General features: G+C 44.0%; 1 protein-coding gene across 1 annotated transcript; it reads right to left on the reverse strand.

Moving 5' to 3' along the window:
* Positions 1-390: 390 nt before the first annotated feature.
* wnt2bb (wingless-type MMTV integration site family, member 2Bb) lies at positions 391-10,934 on the reverse strand. Its single transcript, XM_027001288.3, has 5 exons — positions 10,259-10,934; positions 5,536-5,756; positions 3,741-4,018; positions 3,110-3,374; positions 391-1,594 (listed from the first exon to the last, which is right to left on the reverse strand). Exons 1-5 carry the CDS (start codon positions 10,423-10,425, stop codon positions 1,365-1,367), a joined length of 1,161 nt encoding a protein of 386 aa, XP_026857089.1. The 5' UTR covers positions 10,426-10,934; the 3' UTR covers positions 391-1,364.
* Positions 10,935-18,185: the final 7,251 nt, after the last annotated feature.

An 18,185-nucleotide genomic window follows, 5' to 3' on the forward strand; every position in this document is an offset into this window, starting at 1 on the left:
GCATAAACACTTGCCTAATAAGGGCCCTTCTTCCAAAAACAGGAGGATTGCTCGAAACTATGCACTTTGATAAGATGGGCTCTGTTAAACCTGTGAGGTCACACGAGCATTTACCTGCTGCCAACCTGCCCAGCTGCCCAATCGTCAAGATAATCAGTTGGCTATCAGCCAATCAGCAGTGTCCTCATCCTGGAGGGAAGGTGTCTGTATTCCAGACTATTTGCCTGGACCCTCCACCAGCCCACATGCTCTTTCCTCCTTTCTCAAGCATTGAAATAACTCATTTCTGAAGGTAGCCGGTCACTAGTCTAACCTTTACTGCTCATTAACAGTCAAAGGTTGTATTTGTTTTGTTAAATTCAGCTCAGGAGACAAGATTTGACAAGGGTATTGTAATACTCATTTTTTATGTCAACCTTGGTTCAAAAATACCAATGCAGTTTACACAAGTTTAAAAGAAGAGCCAAAACAGAGCATCAGCATCTATCTGACACCATTATTTCAGTAACAGCAATGTCATGAGTCACACAAAACACAAGTACGTTCATTTTATGTTGCTGTTGTTGACATGGTTCTGGTGTCATTATACTCATGCCGTGATGTGTTTCCCTTTATTGAGGGTGATAAAATAATGTTTCGTTTTTGCTCACTGGTTAGCTCATGTTCTCAGGCTCATCAGATGGATTTTATTACTGCTTTTTTTCTCTCTTTTCGTCTTTCAGAAAGTAAAAAAAAACCAAAACTTTTTGAATTTCGGTTGCAATTCCGACCACAGAGTGAGTGGAAAGTGTGCAAAGTTGTGGGCCTTTGTATGTCTTCATGCCATTGGCTCCATTCTTAGATGTTCACGCAAGACAACTTTGCAGGCATGCAACTGAAACTTAGCACACAGGTGTGGTTTCTTTAAAAAGTACGTTTGAGTATTCTGCTAATAGCCATGATATTATAGAGACGCTCAGAGTCATTTTAAAATGTCCTTAAAGTATTTGAAAGCAGCACAAAACATCACTCAAATAACAAAACAACAACGAAAACAGAAATCCCACAAAAACCATCAACAACAAATGTTCACAGTTGCAACGCAGTTCTTTCTTACACTTTTAGTGTCCTCTGGTCAGGTCATTACAGAAAAATAAAAAGCAAGAGAGAGGCAGAGTAATGTGCCTGGTTGGGCAAGGTGTGCAAGGCGCTCATGGGAAATGCAGTTTTTACTTGTAGTGCTTTCACAGAGACGGTTAAAATAAAGCCATGCATCAAGGAATAGGGCGAGAGGAACCATGAGGGATGGACTTCATATCCCAGAATGCCATTGTTCGCAGGAGATCTTCAGGAAGAGGTGTGGTGAGGCAAGACGTGGGATGGTTTCAGGTCTGGTCCAGCCATTCGGCTCGTTTTGGAGCTTTGCAGGTATGTATATCGATTGCCTCTTCACAATCTTTACACTCCACCGCACAGCACCATTTAAATTTACACTCACACTTAGTGATGCGTTTAACATGTGTCGTATCATAGCCCCTCCCACAACACATCACTTCACATCCGTCTGTCCCTCGAGAAGTCTTGTTACAGACACGACCAGCTGTGCCTAACGAACCTTGAAGACAAAAGGGGGTAAATGGTTGAGCTAATATTTCAGAAATAGGTCAAATGCACCGATATTTGAAGATATTTAAGTAAGACGTCATAGCCTATGTACATAAGCATAAGTTATTTTGCCCATCTTACAAATTCGTTACAGCTAAATAAAGTCATAATACCTACACATTCTAAGACATCTGAAGATCTATACATTTATAGCTGCTGTGTCTTTCAGTTCCTTTAAACTTGCTCAGGGATAGAAGACTTTGCTTTGTGCATGCTTGTGTTTGCGGGTTAAACAGGCTCTGGACAGCGAGGCATTGTGACACCGGAGTCTCCCCTTGCCCCGCGGCTGCGCTCACATCAGCTCAAGAGCCATGTTGGCAGGGCGGGAGAATGGCTTTTGAAAAACGAGCCCGCCATGTCCCTGGGGTGCAAATACCAGCAGGCCAGTGGAGGGTGGGAAGTGGGGGTGGGCTGCTCTGCTCAAGTGACTGAGATGAGTAAGTTGTCTGCCTGAGTAAGATACAAACCCAAACCAAACACGGCCACAGACGAAACACACAGACACTCCTGGCACGAGTCACGGGGGGGCTCCGTCAGGGGCTAACACCACCCCCAGCCCAACACACGTTACATCCCACACCTGCGTCCCCCATGCAGGTGATACACTCATGCGTTACGTCAAACAGTGCGGCACCTATAGGCATACCGGAGGGATTGTTTGTCACCAGAGACAACGACACTTTCTTTCATTAGTGTCCCTTCAAAACCTGACAAGCACTGTGGAATATTTTTTTCTGTTTCAAATTTCAAACAGTATTTTATCTTTAGCGACCAACAGTACACAACTTTTCAACTTTTCAATAAGCTCGAACACCATTTCTGCCACTCAGGCCAGTAGTGTCAGGGAGCGATTTCTTGGTCTCTGGATTATCCCGTGGCCTACTCGACCCTGTAGTGGCTCTCGCCTGCACAGAGGGTTGGTTGCTGTGCAGTATCAGAGTACTGCTCCTACCAGCAATGAGGTCATTGTGGCAACACAGTCGTGTATGTGACAGTGTGTGCATGTGCGACAGGCGGCGATGGGTGTGAAGTACAGCAGGAAAATGGCCGCGTGTGTGCTGCAGAGCATGTGTCTCTGAGCAGGCCCTGCAGGCGGAGGGGGTCACGGTGTGAGGGTGTCAGGGATTAACGGGGCAGAAACATCGTGCTCCACCTCCCTTGACCCCTTCAAAGCCCTTGCTGGTTCTGTTGCCCCAGGGGTTGCCGGGCAGGGGCTCGGGCGGGGCAGGTGGGAGAATTGTCTTACTGCTGCCCGAGAATCTGGTCGGCCTCATACTCAGCTGCCTCTTTAACGCAAATTCACCCACTTTAGATTAATGGAGCCTGATTTGGGGATGAGGTGGCCCTCGGCAGCTGAGGCTCCTGAAGTCTGCAGGCCCCTGACGCTACACACGCCTCGCTGCAGCTGCCCTGTATTTTTTAGCAGGCTCAGTTCCATCGGATATCCTCAGCCGGTGTCTCCTACCTGCAGCCTTGTCCAATAAACAGTAGTCGGGCGAGTTCTCGAAGTACACCAGGTCATTCTTGGTGGCATTCCTAAAGTCCTTATTGGCCACAGTGAATCCTGTCCCATCCTGGTTGACCGTGACCTCTATGGCGCCGTTGTATTTTTTGCGGAGGTAATCGCCAGTCTTCCGGAAGTCCGACATCGCCAGCCAGCAGGTCCTCAGCGCGCAGGAGCCACTCACGCCATGACATTTACACTCCAGCTTCATAAAGCGCTTCACTGACTGGTGCAAACACGCAGGGACGATGCGAAGACATGTTACTGTTCACGGAGGTTACTAACTGCCTTAATGAGGTTTCACGACATCCAAATATATAACAAACATAACCTATGCATATTTATTACTTATGAAGTCATTATTTGGCTGAACAATCATAGTCATTTGAAAAATGACCAAGGGAACATGGAGTAACCCATGTGAAACCCAGTACCTACCACTGTATTAGACATGTCCTAAGAATGTCTGAAATCTGGTGTTTGCTTCACAAAGGTCATATTTATCAGAACATCTGTTAATAAGTTACTGCTTTATAAACTGTTTAGAAAGTGCTTAAAACATCCGAAAGCCTATTAACTGTCCTAGGCTCACCGTTCGTCCGCAGCGGTTGTTGTGAAGGTTCACGAGTGCTCGTGCATCCTTCACCGTCCGCTCTTTGGCGTCTATGAAGGCTTTAGCGAACTTTATTCCGTAGTTAATGTTGTCACTGCAGCCGCCCCAGTCAAACTCGCCTCGCTCGTCCTTGGCCCTGCCGCGCTTCAACGGGTCACAGTTACACGTCTTCAGCTCCCCCTGGCTGCAGGCACGGGTAATAGCGTACACCACACCCGCTGAGGAGATCGCGTACACGAATGCGGCCTCCCGACTGCCTGAATGAGAAAACCCCCCACCCCCCCCAAAAAAACCAGAGCAAAATAAAACAGAAAACAACACAAAGGGCATCAGAGGAGATGACAGCAAACACACACACACACACACAGACTCACTCACTCACAAATATAATCAGACACTCCATCTTGTTTAAGGGAGAGGCTCACAATCCCAAACAATATCACACACACTCGCTTAGCCCGCCCGTCGGCCGCTGATAGGGCGTAAAGGATGCATCACCCTGCAGCGTAAGTGTTACTTTTAAATATTAGTAGAGGGATAATCTCTCTGGGATGGGCTCCTCTCCACTCAGATAAACTGTTTAAAGGCATGCAGTTGGATAGCTCACTCCCTGCTGCTCTGTGGAAGTCAGCTGAGGTAGACTGCTCTTCCCAACCCCCGCAACCCTGCCACCAACAGCCTGTGTTTGGCTTCCAGTCACTCACACTGATTCATCTGGCTAAACTGAAAATGAGAAAATATAAACCATTCATTTCCCCACAGTGCTATGGGAGGACAGTGGATTGTAAGACAGCATGGCCATTGTCATATGACTAGAGGAATTACTGAGGATTACTGGAAATGTTACTCATTCACGCCACTTTATGTAGATGTTATAGAGCCTTATACATATCTAAGAAATAACTGGCATTAAGTGAATTGCTGACATCTTTAAGAACTGTGTGTGTGTGTGTGTGTGTGTGAGAGAGAGAGAGAGAGAGAGAGAGAGAGAGAGAGAGAGAGAGAGAGAGAGAGAAAGAGAGAGAGAGAGAGAGAGGCAAGTGAAAGAACACAAACTGGAAAGTGAAAGAACACAACTGTCCTTGAACAACAGTATTCCTTGAATTCCAACACAAGGCTGCATTGATTGTTTCAAACTACATATCCCAGCACCATCTTAACCATTTCAAAGAGCACTGTGAACATGTAGTGTCAGACAAATTGTGTCAGATAAATGAGTGCATTAATCAAAACACACAGAATTTTATTTCTCCTAATATTTACCCACAGTTCCAGATTAGAGTAAAACACATGCACTGCAACATTCATTCACAATTTTACTGCCTTTTTTAAAAATACTATTTTACTATTTTTACTATATTACTGGCCAAACCCCCTTCCCCCCAATTTTTTGTATCTAACTGTATGTTACATGAAATGGGGGGTTTGGTTCAGACGTGGGATGGAACTCTCTAGGTGTCTGTACTGCTGTCTCTACAGTGCACTCTTCACTCAGCATCTTCCCCACTGTTTTCCCGTTGGAATGTTTGTCTCTCATGACCCACAGACAGGCCCACACCCACATATTTGCCCACTCCCACACCCCACAACCATGCCCATGGCCCAGCCCATACCCAACGTCCATGCCCATACCCCACGCCCATGCCCACACACTGTGCCCATACCCATGGCCACACCCACACCCCCACACCAAACCCAAGCCCAATCCCACAGAACCCTTGCTCACTTCCCAGGCTCCGCCCACAATAGTGCCCAGGCCCAATGAACTACTCACTGCGCTGCATGACCCGGCCAAAGACGGTGTGGTCTCGGTCCAGTGTGCTGCAGTTCCAGCGATGGTGCCTGAACTGGTGCTGGCACTCGCGAATCCACTCCTTCCCACCTTCGCTGATAGACTGCATCACGTCTGGATACTTCTGACACAGTTGCCTCTGCTTGTTCACCAGGCCAGGGACGTTATCACATATTACTCGTGCCCCCAAAGCTCCGATGTACCTATCACACACACACACACACACACACACACACACATCCAAATATGTACACACAGTTTTGTAATCACGATTCATAAACTCGTAAAGAAAATCTAATCTTAATAAATATTTAAACTCAAACTTGTTTAAATGGTTAAAAATTGCACTACTATGCATTAAATATAGCACTATAACTCTGAACTAAATGTTCCGAATGATAGTTTCCCATCACTGATCCTCAATTCTCTCTCAAGGTTTGGGCTGTAGCATTACTGTAAGACGTATTTGGATGTACACAAGAGGTTGATGAATGCTAATCAATAGAGGGAACACCAGCACACATTTGTGCACCACCTTCGCTACGCTCTGATCAAAGCACTCAGGAGGACTGTGGTGGTGGAAACCCTCTGCATTAGGAGTGTGAGCAGTGGTGCTGGTACTCCGCCCAGCTGCTATAAATCCCAGGCAGACATGGACAATGAGGACTATACAGGAGCACAGAGAAATGCTGAACTCCCAGGAGCTCTGCTAACTGCACTCAACCTCTCATAATCAAACGTATATCTGAGATAGCAGGATAGCTGGACTCTCACCTGTTTGTCTCTCTCTCTCTCTCTCAACCACTCGTTCTTTCTCTCTCTCTCTCTCTCTCTCTCTCTCTCTCTCAACCACTCGTTCTTTCTTTCTTTCTCTCTCTCTCTCTCTCTCTCTCTCTCTCTCTCTCTCTCTCTCAACCACTCGTTCTTTCTTTCTTTCTCTCTCTCTCTCTCTCTCTCTCTCTCTCTCTCACTCTCTCTCTCAACAGTTTCCATTCCTGTTATGGAGGTCCCGTTCATCACTGCCCGCTATATGTTTACTGTTTTACTTATGCTCCCGTTAACTAAGGCTGACACACACACACGCACACATGCACACACTCACATGCACACACTCACATGCACACACGCACACACTCACACACTCACACGCACCTCTTTGCTGCTTGGGCAGCATTACAGAACACACACACGCACACAGATTATGCACATTAAACGAGGACTGTCATCTGAAATGTCACTTCGTTCCACGAAAAGAGGAAGTAACCAATCAGATTCCTCTTTCTACGCTTAAAGGCGGAGCATGCTTTGCGTCACAACCAGGATGCTGCTGCCACACTCTGAACTGAGCCTGTCGGGATGATTCCAAGATCAAGTGAGCTTGATTCTATTTCACTGGGTCGAGGCCGCTGATCTTAACGCTGCAGCTGATCTGAAATGGAGCCTATTTAGTTCTCCGCACTGTCCACACTGTCCACTCCTATGTTAGCCGCATGGCTGTCTTGAGGCTGGCTAATAATAATACCACGGGTGGTAGCTCCTCCAAAGCCCCCCCACACACAGATGCTTCCCACACAACCGTGCTGCTCTCACACATGATGGTGGAACGGAGAATTGCTTTTACTGCTGTAGTAAATCATTATCCACAGGACTATAACAACACACCATAAAAAACACATTCTGTAACCTCTCATGTACACTGTGTGTGGGTGATAGGTGTGTGTGTGTGTGTGTGTGTGTGTGTGTGTGTGTGTGTGTGTGTGTGTGTGTGTGTGTGAGATCAGATATGGTTAGGCTTGACTGGGTAAAGAATGCATGACTGTGGTGATTTGCCCCTTGTAGGGATGGGTAGAGAGCCAACAAGGCAGAACTGTTTCTGTTTCTCTCTCTCTCTCTCTCTCTCTCTCTCTCTCTCTCTCTCTCTCTCTCTCTCTCTCTCTCTCACTTTTTCTTTCTCTCTGCTCCGGAAGGACACTGAGAAAATTAAGCTGGCCACTTAAAAAAAATATGTCAGCAAATAACTTATATGTACAGCGATAACTTAATTTGTCAGCAATAACTTAACAGTCAGTTAGCACTGGCCAGAAACCCCATAAGATGCAGACCATCATCTTCATCTTTGTCTGTGTGCGTGCACATTCACCTGAATAAAACACTAGCTGTGTCTCTCTCCAAACACTGAAAACCTGTCTTTTTTTCTCCTGTAGTCATGACCAGGTCTCTAGTAGGGTTTACTCACTTAACAATAATCATTTGGATGATAATTTGTACTGATAGCGCTCCTTTTTTGAACACCTGCTCTGTAATTTTAAGATACAAAAGCATCTGATAAACCTCTGAAGTGCCAGCGCTGTGAAGAGCATGTGGTAACACTACTGTATTAAAAGAAAAGTTATAATACCTTTATGAGGAGGAATACATGTGATATATGACAAGAAGAGCTCTGGGCCCCACAGGTTCTCCAAATATATGAGGCCATAAATGTCCTGCTCCTTCCGTCCACATTAATGTATTTTCTGGGTGGTCTTTAGTCCGATATGTAAGTAGCGTAATCTTGCAAAAGTTAGCTAAAGCTAGCTAAAGATCTTAGGCTGGACTGCTTGCTCAACCTGGATGTCACAGGGAATTTGTAGGAATTATAATGAAAATGATGTTATTAGATCCTGGCACATTATATATATATATATATATATATATATATATATATATATATATATATATATATATATATATATATATATATATATATATATATATATATATAAATATATATATATATATAAATATATATATATATCACTACTTTACTATTTTATTTTGCTCACTACATACAGGTTCATTTGAGCTTCCAAGCTATTTGTTTTTGATAGATTTTCTTACTGTTGTTTCTGCAGAAAAGAGACAAAAAACTAAACTATCGTAACCCCCTCCCCCCACCACCACTACTATCACCACCAAGTGTATCCTTATCCTGCTCCTCCTGGACAGAAAGCTTGCTTTAGCTAGCTCATTTAACACATTACTATCAAATACGATGATTTAAGAAGCGTTTCTTGCATTATGTTAATTGTTGCCTATTGTTGCTAATTGTTGTTGTTCACCTATCGAAGCTGCACTTTCCAGGCAAGACATCAGAAGCTGGACAGGAACTCCATATTTATTTTGCTTATTGTCTACATTTGGTTTGTCTAATTGTGTGTGTAGCAGTAAAACACAGCTATATATGAGAGCCAAGGTGTGTGGTTCCCTACATTCAGAAGAAATTTGGAAGGAAACTTTTAATCAGGCAATCAGTGTGTCTGTGTGTGTATGTATGTGTGTGTGTGTGTGTGTGTGTGTGTGTGTGTGTGTGTGTGTGTGTGTGTGTGTGTGTGTGTGTGTGTGTGTTTGTGCGCAAGAGGGGGAGAGAGAGAGAGAGAGAGAGAGAGAGAGAGAGAGAGAGAGAGAGAATAAGTTCACTCATATGAGACACTAACAGGCTTCTCGGTAGCTTAAGAGGAGCCCTCTGTCTGTTTAAGGTGATGGATGAGGGGATTAGAGAAAGATAGAGACAGAGAGAAAGAGAGAGCGATAGAGAGAGAAAGAGATATACATACACACCACACAGATAGAGTGACAGACAGAGAGAGAGAGAGAGAGATACATACACAGCACAGATAGAGTGACAGACAGAGAGAGAGAGAGAGATACATACACAGCACACAGATAGAGTGACAGACAGAGAGAGAGAGAGAGAGAGAGAGCGGGAGAGCGAGAGAGAGAGAGAGAGAGAGCGGGAGAGCGAGAGAGAGAGAGAGAGAGAGAGAGAGAGAGAGAGAGAGATTGTACGATATATTAATATCTGTTCTGCTCCATTGTGTCGGTAGTCTCCAACAGAGCGTGTGCATATCTAGCCAACAGGGCCTGACACAGATTACATTTATTAGGCTTCATGTATTTCTTTATTAGGCTGTTGCTGGGTTAACTGTCAAAACTCCACATACATGTCTCAAAAAACTGCTCGCCACAATTCTAATATAAAGCTCCGACATAGCTGGTATTGTACGTAGCCTAGCGAAATCCCCGGTAGTGAATTAACACCTAGAGCGGTGAATGATCGCCTGCTGCGATCATTCAGTTCCAGCCAGACACAAACAATTACGGTCCTAATTCAGCACTGGAGATGTGTTCTGCAGAGCCTGGGCGGATGAATCTTCCTTCAGCTTCATTAAAAGGGATGGAGGAAAAAGTGTCGTGTTAGTGACTCTTTGGAAATTACAAAATCACAAATACAAAGTAAGTAAAAAAGTTCTAATTTAAAAGAGGAGTGTTGTTAAAATCTCCTACCTGCCCGACAAAACTCTTTCGCGAAATGGATATATTTAACAATTTCATGTATGTAAATGGTTGAATAACACGGATTAAATTTAACGTCATATTGCTGTATTGATTTACTTTGTTGATTAATGGTAGTGAATAATGAAAAAACTGATATTGTTCGTTTAATTAATTACAATAAGTAATTTCAGTGCAACTTTTAAAAACAGCTACTAGACGGAAGGAACAGTAGGAACTGCTAACTGAGCATCACTATCGCTTTGCTCAAAAATGTCAATTCTGGAATAAAACAATAGAAAACTAAATAGCACTTCGGGTGGAGAGAGAGAGAGAGAGAGAGAGAGAGAGAGAGAGAGAGAGAGAGAGAGAGAGAGAACCACAGGCTACTCACCACCAGGACGAGTCCACGCGCGGAGTGATGATGAGGAGTAGGATAACGAACGCGCAGTACAGTCGCGAGGAAGCGCGAGCATCGTCCGGTGAGGACGCGCTACTGATGCCGGTAGTTGATCTGTTAAGAATCTGGAGAGATCCAGTAATTTTACTGAAACCAAACATTGTTGGATTTGTCGAGTAGTTCGGAAGGATAAAATGCAAAACAAAGCTATCTCAACTCCGCTTGAACAATATAAGGCTGCTGCTATTAGGACGTGAAGTTAAGATGAATCATATTTGGCCGCACGCAGCGCTCTGCGCGTGCGATGCGGGCTCGACGGATGAATATCGCGTGTCTGCCCGGATATTGCCGCGTGCCATTTAAAAGTATTCCCCACGAGCTGGCAAACGCAGCAGAAATAATCCAAGCCAGACGAGCGCTGGAGGAGCTTTCTTTCTTGCTCCCTTTTCCCACCTCCTTTTGAAAGTGTAAGAGGTCTCAGAGGAGAGCTGTATGCTTACAGAAAGAGCGCACCTTTCCCCGTTCGCTTTTCAAGATGAGGTTTATTTGGCTGCAAAGTGATATTCCAGTGTCATAAAAGTGGTCGGCAAATCCACTCCGTTCTGCCATTAGGACAGCCTATCTCAGTTCCGTGCGCGCACTGCTACCAGCCCGCGTGAGATTAACCGGAGCGTTGAACTGCGCGAACTGTAAACCGGAGGGTGGGAGACGTGGGGAGAGGGCTGAGAGGAATGTTGACATCCCGCAGCCGCGAACTCTTATTGGGTAGAGTTCACAGGGCCCGAGCTCGAGGGATGCTTCAGTTTGGCCAGGATGCGCGATGCGTCATTAGGAAGAAGCAGAGCCCGCGAGCGCGCAAGGTTTCAGTCGTTCTTCCGCCACCAAAATTCCACCTGTTGACTAAAAATGGTTAAGCATATAGCAACGAACCCACAAAGTCGTTAGATAATGCCACGTTACAAAAACCTAAACCGAGGGGTGTTATTGCGGTAAAAACTTAAATCAGACAGACTGCAAATTGCGATGGATCCTACTTTGAACCTAACAGTCCTAACATAAAACGTCCTAGTACGGACCATCATCGTCATGATCAAAGCCAGAAGCAGAAGGAGGCGAAGACAACACTATCCCTATTTTATTGCTAAAAAGCCTTTATTTTATCATTTATCATCATCTTACAAAATAAGATGTCCTTGCGAATGCACAAGTTTGTGTTTAGAGGAAATAAAGTCTAAGCGAGAAATGATCGGGTCTGGTAAAAACTTAGAACCCCCTGAGTTGTTGCATTCCTAGGAAACATTTATTGTAATGCAGCCTGGTCAAACAGGAGGCCCAAATATCTAGTGGACTACTGGAGGAATGAGCTAACCCAAAACTGGTGCTTTCACAGGGGACAGAAAGAACACTTCTGCTGTTTATGTTTAGATCCCAAACGAGGGTAATTTTTCTCTGTTTAAATGTTTCCCAAAACTAGTACCACAGGCTATAGAATCTGGAGGTTGAGAAGGGTTGTGGCTGTTTTTGTTTGTTTAGTTTAGTTTTAAACAAACAAACAAACAAACAAACAAACAAACATGCTTTAGGGGTTTTTTGTTAATAAAAAAAAACAACAAATAAACAAAACCAAACCCATAACCAAATAAAATTAATAATATTCAGACACCATGGATTTACAGCAGACTATGTTTCTTCAGCCTAAACTACTATCAACTGCCTCATTAGTAGATAGTAGAGGCTGAGAAAGAGAGAGTGTTTGTATGATGTGCATATAAGATAAATTAAGAAAACCACTTTGTAGCAGACAGTCCGATCAGTCCAGTGACTCATCTGCTTCACAAAAAGAACATGGCCGATGTCAGTAAACCCTACCACACTGACCTTTCTGAGGCATATCAATGCAAAGCAATGCAGTGAACACAAATTACTAAAGGACATGATGTGGAGGTGCTGGTTTCAAGTCAGCACTCTGCACGTGTATATTATTCTGAGCCATTTCAGATTAGCACGTAAACTGACCTCAGTCCACCAAAGAAAGTTTCACACTATATGGGAGCTTTGAGAGAAACCAAAAGGAAGGAAGGAAGTCGTTATCCTCTGGACAGTTGTCTCCTGTCACCTGATAGACAATCATGAACTGCATTTATGTAAACCAGGTCATTTTTAATAAGATGACATCATGCATCTTAACTACATTTAGCATGCCTCTGATAACTTCTCTCAGACTTAATGGCCAATTAGATTAATTACAATTAGTGTAATGCATGTGACCAGTGGGTCACCCACTGAATTAGAATTAACAGACACGGCCATGAAAAGTTTGTGCCATGAAAAGTTGAGCCGGCGCATCATACAAGCTACCTGCTGTAAAAGGCTGGGGGTTAATTGCTCTGGTATGAAAGTGTCTACGTGATAAGAAGGTTTACTGTAGTCTTATAATAACTGTGACCAAGCAAATGCAAAATCATGTAATCTTTTAAAATCTGAATTCGGATTCAAGATGAATGAATATAGCCCGTTCCTATACATGACAATCAACTCAATGAGGTCTGTCTGTCAAAGCACTCCGTCATTACTAAGGACATGGTAGCTGACGATATTTGCCTCTTTAGGGGCCCAGTAAATATAGAGCAGAAATTGACTTTGCTTGTGAAATGACGGGCAAAGGAATGAAACAGGAACGCGAATACCCTACAATTAAAGCGTTTGCCCCGTTCTGCTAGCGAGTAAGACTGCTTGATTCTCTTTATACCATCATGGTCATGTCCTGTGCGCTGTCAGCACTTTTATTTTATAAACTGATTAACAACTCAAGGTGACCACTCTGGACAGAAGCACCTGCGAAAGAGTCAAAGGCAGCTGTGAGCTCATAGTCTATTCCTGCATGTGTGTGTGTGTGTGTACATCCGTGTATGTGTGCGCGTACGTGTGTATGTGTCTGTGCATGTGTGCATGAGTGTGTGCGCGCGGCCATGTGTGTGTATGTGTCTGTGCGTGTGTGCATGAGGGTGTGTGTGTATGTGTGTGTGTTTGTGTGTGTGTGAGTGTGTGTGTGTGTGTGTGTGTGAGTGTGTGTGTGTGAGTGTGTGTGTGTGTGTATGTGTGTGTGTGTGTGTGTGTGGGGGGGGGTGGGCTGGGGTGGGGGTTGGGTAACACTTGGGCCTGTTCAGTGTCATCAGGTCTGGCTCTGATTCAGGAATGGGGAGACTATGGTGTCCTCTCTCCTTTCTGGCCAGAAAAAGAAACCCGGCTATGTTAGCCAGGTGTTCTTCCACATGTCCACTTCTGAAATCATTACTGTGACATGGTCATTATTAGCATTTGATCATGCAGGGAAGAACTATTGGCCCCACATATTGCGACATCTTTCCAGAGGACGATAGGTGTGTGTGAGAGTGTGTGTTCATTTGCTGTAACTTTTTCATCCTTTTTTATTTTAGCTACTATTTCCACCCCTTATATTACTCATATACCATATAAATTGATTACAAACCCAGTTAAAGTCACTGTCCAGCGGTAATATACACGTGTAGACTAGACTAATCTCTCACATTCTGCACACCGAAAGCAAAGCGATGCCTCGCCCATCCCCTTTGTCTTATAGCTATATGAGACTGAAAAGCAGCAAGTTGTGGGGAAGCCTATTGCTCAGGGCACTCCTCATTATTTGGCGTGCGCATTGTAATTTTGCATAATAATGAGCTGTATCTATGAAAAGATGCGTAAAGGGCAGGTAGTGTAGGTGCATGCATGAATGAATGGATCATTTCAATCTGATATCCATGAGCAGTATTCATGTAGTTAGGTTAAGGTCATCAAATATATGACACTCTCAAAATATCAGGGGTGCTCACTGAGGAAAGAGAGCACAGCAGAGAGGATTTTCCCACTGTCATCTGAAGCAGTACCTCACACAGTGGCTGATTTACTGTCTCACATTTATAGATGGGGAGGGACAGAGGAGGTGGAAGGTTTTCACGTTCACACTTGTTCAAGTGCTTTGGAAGCTTCTCAAAAAGTTACAAACCTCTTTTGCAGCTTGTTTTTAAACTATGCAGCTCACATGCACACACATTTGTACCCTAAGATCACAGCTATGCCCTCTGAGCTTCAGCCGCCTGTAAGCAGAGTGAGAATCTGTGGGATCAATAGATGGCTGCACCCGTTTACACTGATGTCTCCATAATAAGTTGTTTTTGGTATGATAAGACATACAACCATGTACCAGAGAAGGGCAGGTATCTAGTAAAAGGTCTGGAGAACTAACACTGAGCTCCAGTGTTGGGACTAGATGCTAATGATCAATACCTGCCAAGCACACTGGGTGTATGGTTTGATCGTTGCTGATGTTTATGGTCCCTGTGACTTTAATCTAAGATCTTAATCCCAAATCAGTCTTTGATAATGTTTGTCATCTACTTTGACTGCTTAGCCACTCTAGAGACATACTGAACAACATAGAATATATACATGAGAACTTATAATCAGTTCAGTCCATCTTCGTGGAGAACTGGTCAACCCCCAAACATGTAAAGGATTTCAACGCTGACTGTAATGGTCTCGCCGCTCTGCTGCTGCCAGGAGACAAAAAATGACTATCTATAGGAAGGGAAGACCCCCTGTAGGTGCACCAGCAGCTTGCCAGGTCATTAGCGTTCCCCTGCATCGTCATGATCTCCTCCCGCTGTCTGTCTGGACTCACTTTTGCTCGCACTGGTCCGCTCTGCACGGTGTGAACGGGGGAAGCGAGTGGAAGGCGGTGGGTTCTGAGAGTGACATTAACGTAGTGAGGAGTTGAGCCGCACTGCACACTCCAGCCTGAAGTTTCCCTCTGATCTCTCTAAGTCTCTAGTGAACATGCGCAAGGATTTGACTCTTAAATAACTCTGCCTGTAGAGCAGGGTGGTGTTAGGCCTTGAGCGCCAGTTACGGTGTTTTAAGAATTATTTGAAGAATATATTGAGGTGCGAAGCAAAAGGCGACAAATCTTTTATCCATGCAGAAAGACCATTCTGTCTTTCAATCCTGTGCAGTTAAGCAACTCTGTTGTATAGCATTCAACATGAAAGTGTGTGTGTGTGTGTGTGTGTGTGTGTGTGTGTGTGTGTGTGTGTGTGTGTGTGTGTGTGTGTGTGTGTGTGTATGTTTGTGTGTGTGTCAGAGAAAGAGTGTGTCGCCTGCATGTTCATGTGTGAATGGGACCATATCAATCCCTCTACCACTATTATGTTTGGCCTTAATCACAGAAGTCACATTCCCATTGTGTAACTAGGGCAATATTTAATATTTATTCAAATTCCTCCAGTGAATTAAGTATTAAGAGTGATGTATGTCAAGTAATGATGTAATACATTTTTGTGCAGAAAACAGACAGTCTGAAAATGTTGCATGTAACAAGTTACAAAGAAAAATGCTTGGTGTTCATTCAATTGTTATGCAAATATTTCTGCATATCACACCTTTAATGTTGCACATGAACCTCAGCTCTACACCAAAGGGGTGAGCATGCATTCTCTCCCTGGCTCTCTCATGTAAATATTTCTGCTTACTGCATCTTTAATGCTGCATATCAACTTCAGCTCTACACCAAATGGGCGAGCATGCACTCTCTCCCTGGCTCTCTCAGCATGACCACTGCCACACCAGATTACTGTGTTTATAACTCATACAAGCATTTGTTTGCTCAAGTAAACAAAGCCATGGTGCAACTATCTCTCTCCATCCTCCTGTTCTCTTTTTCTCACATCACCATGAGTCATTTTGAGGACGTTTCTTGTCTGTTTCATGCCATGTTTTCCTAGCAATGGCATCACCTGATCAAGCACCTGAAATAGTGTAACAGGCTGCTACTGGATCCTGCACTGAGGCCTGAATCAAAGACGCTAAATCAACGCTTCCTCTGCATTTAGTGCATGTTGTAATGCAATATGGGATTCATCAGGAACTCACTATGGCTGAAGATAGTCCTCCATAAACACTGTATAAATGTTATGTTTCAGGGGTTTCCAGAAAGGGTAGAAACAACCACACTAGGTTCTGAATATGCTGTTGAGATGACCCCCCCCCCCCCCCGCCCACACACACACACACATATGCCAGTACCACTTGGGTCACTGGTGTTACTGTGACTGTGTTGCTTAAATTGAAATGTAATTTTAAGTATAAGTCACAAAATGAACTAAACAGTTATCTGATTATGCACCATTATAAACCAATGTAATATGTATGTGAACTATTAGTATTGATTACTAGTGAGATTGATCATTTGTGAGTGAAATAATGATTGATAATTAACTGAAGGCAGCATAATCAGCAAAATCAATAGAACTTTATTAATGTTTTATAGACCTATTCTAACTATTGATATAACCGAATCAGACCTTTCTTATTATAGTAATAAATGTATTTAACATTATAAATATAATACTGTTGCTCATTAAAAGTCATCTAGAGAAGGGAAGTCAATAAATATTGCATGCATGTCTTGGGCAGTGTTGCGGTGTGGTCTCTGTGGCAGAATACTCAAATAAGAAAGTCTTCCGTGAAACTTCTTATGGCTCATGCTGTAACACTTTGCGTGTGTGTGTGTGAGAGAGAGAGAGCGTGTAATGTGTTCGAGAATTTGTAAGCGTGAAAGTGCCCTTGTCAGCCGTGCTGTCAGTTCTGTGTGGCGTAGTGTGTTGACGTGCCTGTGAACAGTCTTGTAGAATGTAATTCGTTGTAATCTGTCTCTGCCTCTGGCTCTTTCTCTCTCACTCACTCCCAGTCATACCTGTGGACCTGTTGAGCCACAGTGGCTTGTTTAGAATCTCTGATTTTCTACACTTCAGCTATTGCACACAACGGCATTCCCTGCCTAAGCAGTTTAGACCCACACTGTCACTGGATCTGTATCTGAACATGCTCATCAGCTTGTCAAATAGAGCTAATGTCTATTCCTGCCATGTCTACTAGTTATGTCGGTTTGTCTTAGCGTGAACATCCATGTAACACGCATGCTGTGCACATTCTTGCACACATACTCAGCTCCACCTACACCCCTAGACACATATACATTTTACAAACCTCTGTCAAATTGTGAAAAAAAATGAGTGACACCTAACAAATGGTTTGAGAGAGAGAGAGAGAGACAGAGAGAGAGAGAGAGACCACCATGAGTCAGATTTGAAGCAACTGGAAAGGTAACCCAGAGAAAGCAGACCAGTCTCCCTAGGCTGCCATGGCTGAAGTTGTTTTGAGAAAGCGTACCTGCACAGAATCACATAACGCAAAAGATTATGCCACCTCGATTTCCTCTCCAATACTTTTGAATTACGTTTCATTGAAAGGTCAGCTGTTATTTCCCTCTTTAAAACATTTGACTATAATTCTACAACTAAACCTTGTGTTTCAAAAGCACGTGCAATCTGAAAATCTGTCTTTTCTAATAACGGATAACGATACCCTTTTTTTTCTGGAGTTGAACTATATAAACCTGTTGCATGTATTTCTGCACTCCCCAGCCCGGGTGGAAGCAAGCGGCTCTGGGAGATGAGGACAATCTATAGCAGAAGTAAAATACCCCCTCAACACCCCTCCCCTCCCCTTCGCCTCTCTTTCATCTCACTTTCTTTCCTTTCTGCCCCCTCTCATCCCTCATCCCTCACTCCGACTGCTGTCCATAGCAGGGCAGAGGGGAGAGGAGGAGACAAAAGGGGATTTATTCCTTCCATAGCAGCGCTCTCCTCCATAAATCACCACTCGCTTTTTTTCCACTCTTACATCACAGTTGTGAAGAGTTGTGCCTGTAGAGCTTAGTGATGTGGGTCTCCTTCTTCATGGTCAGCTACGCGGGAGATGGTATGAAAGGCTAATCGATTATTTGATTTGTACTGACAAGCACGAAAGCTGGCATGGGCTGGAGCACAAAGACTTGCTCCGGTGT

The sequence above is a fragment of the Electrophorus electricus genome, chromosome 25 (genome assembly GCF_041902795.1).
Source record: "Electrophorus electricus isolate QZ-2024a chromosome 25, ASM4190279v1, whole genome shotgun sequence".
NCBI lineage: Eukaryota > Metazoa > Chordata > Actinopteri > Gymnotiformes > Gymnotidae > Electrophorus > Electrophorus electricus.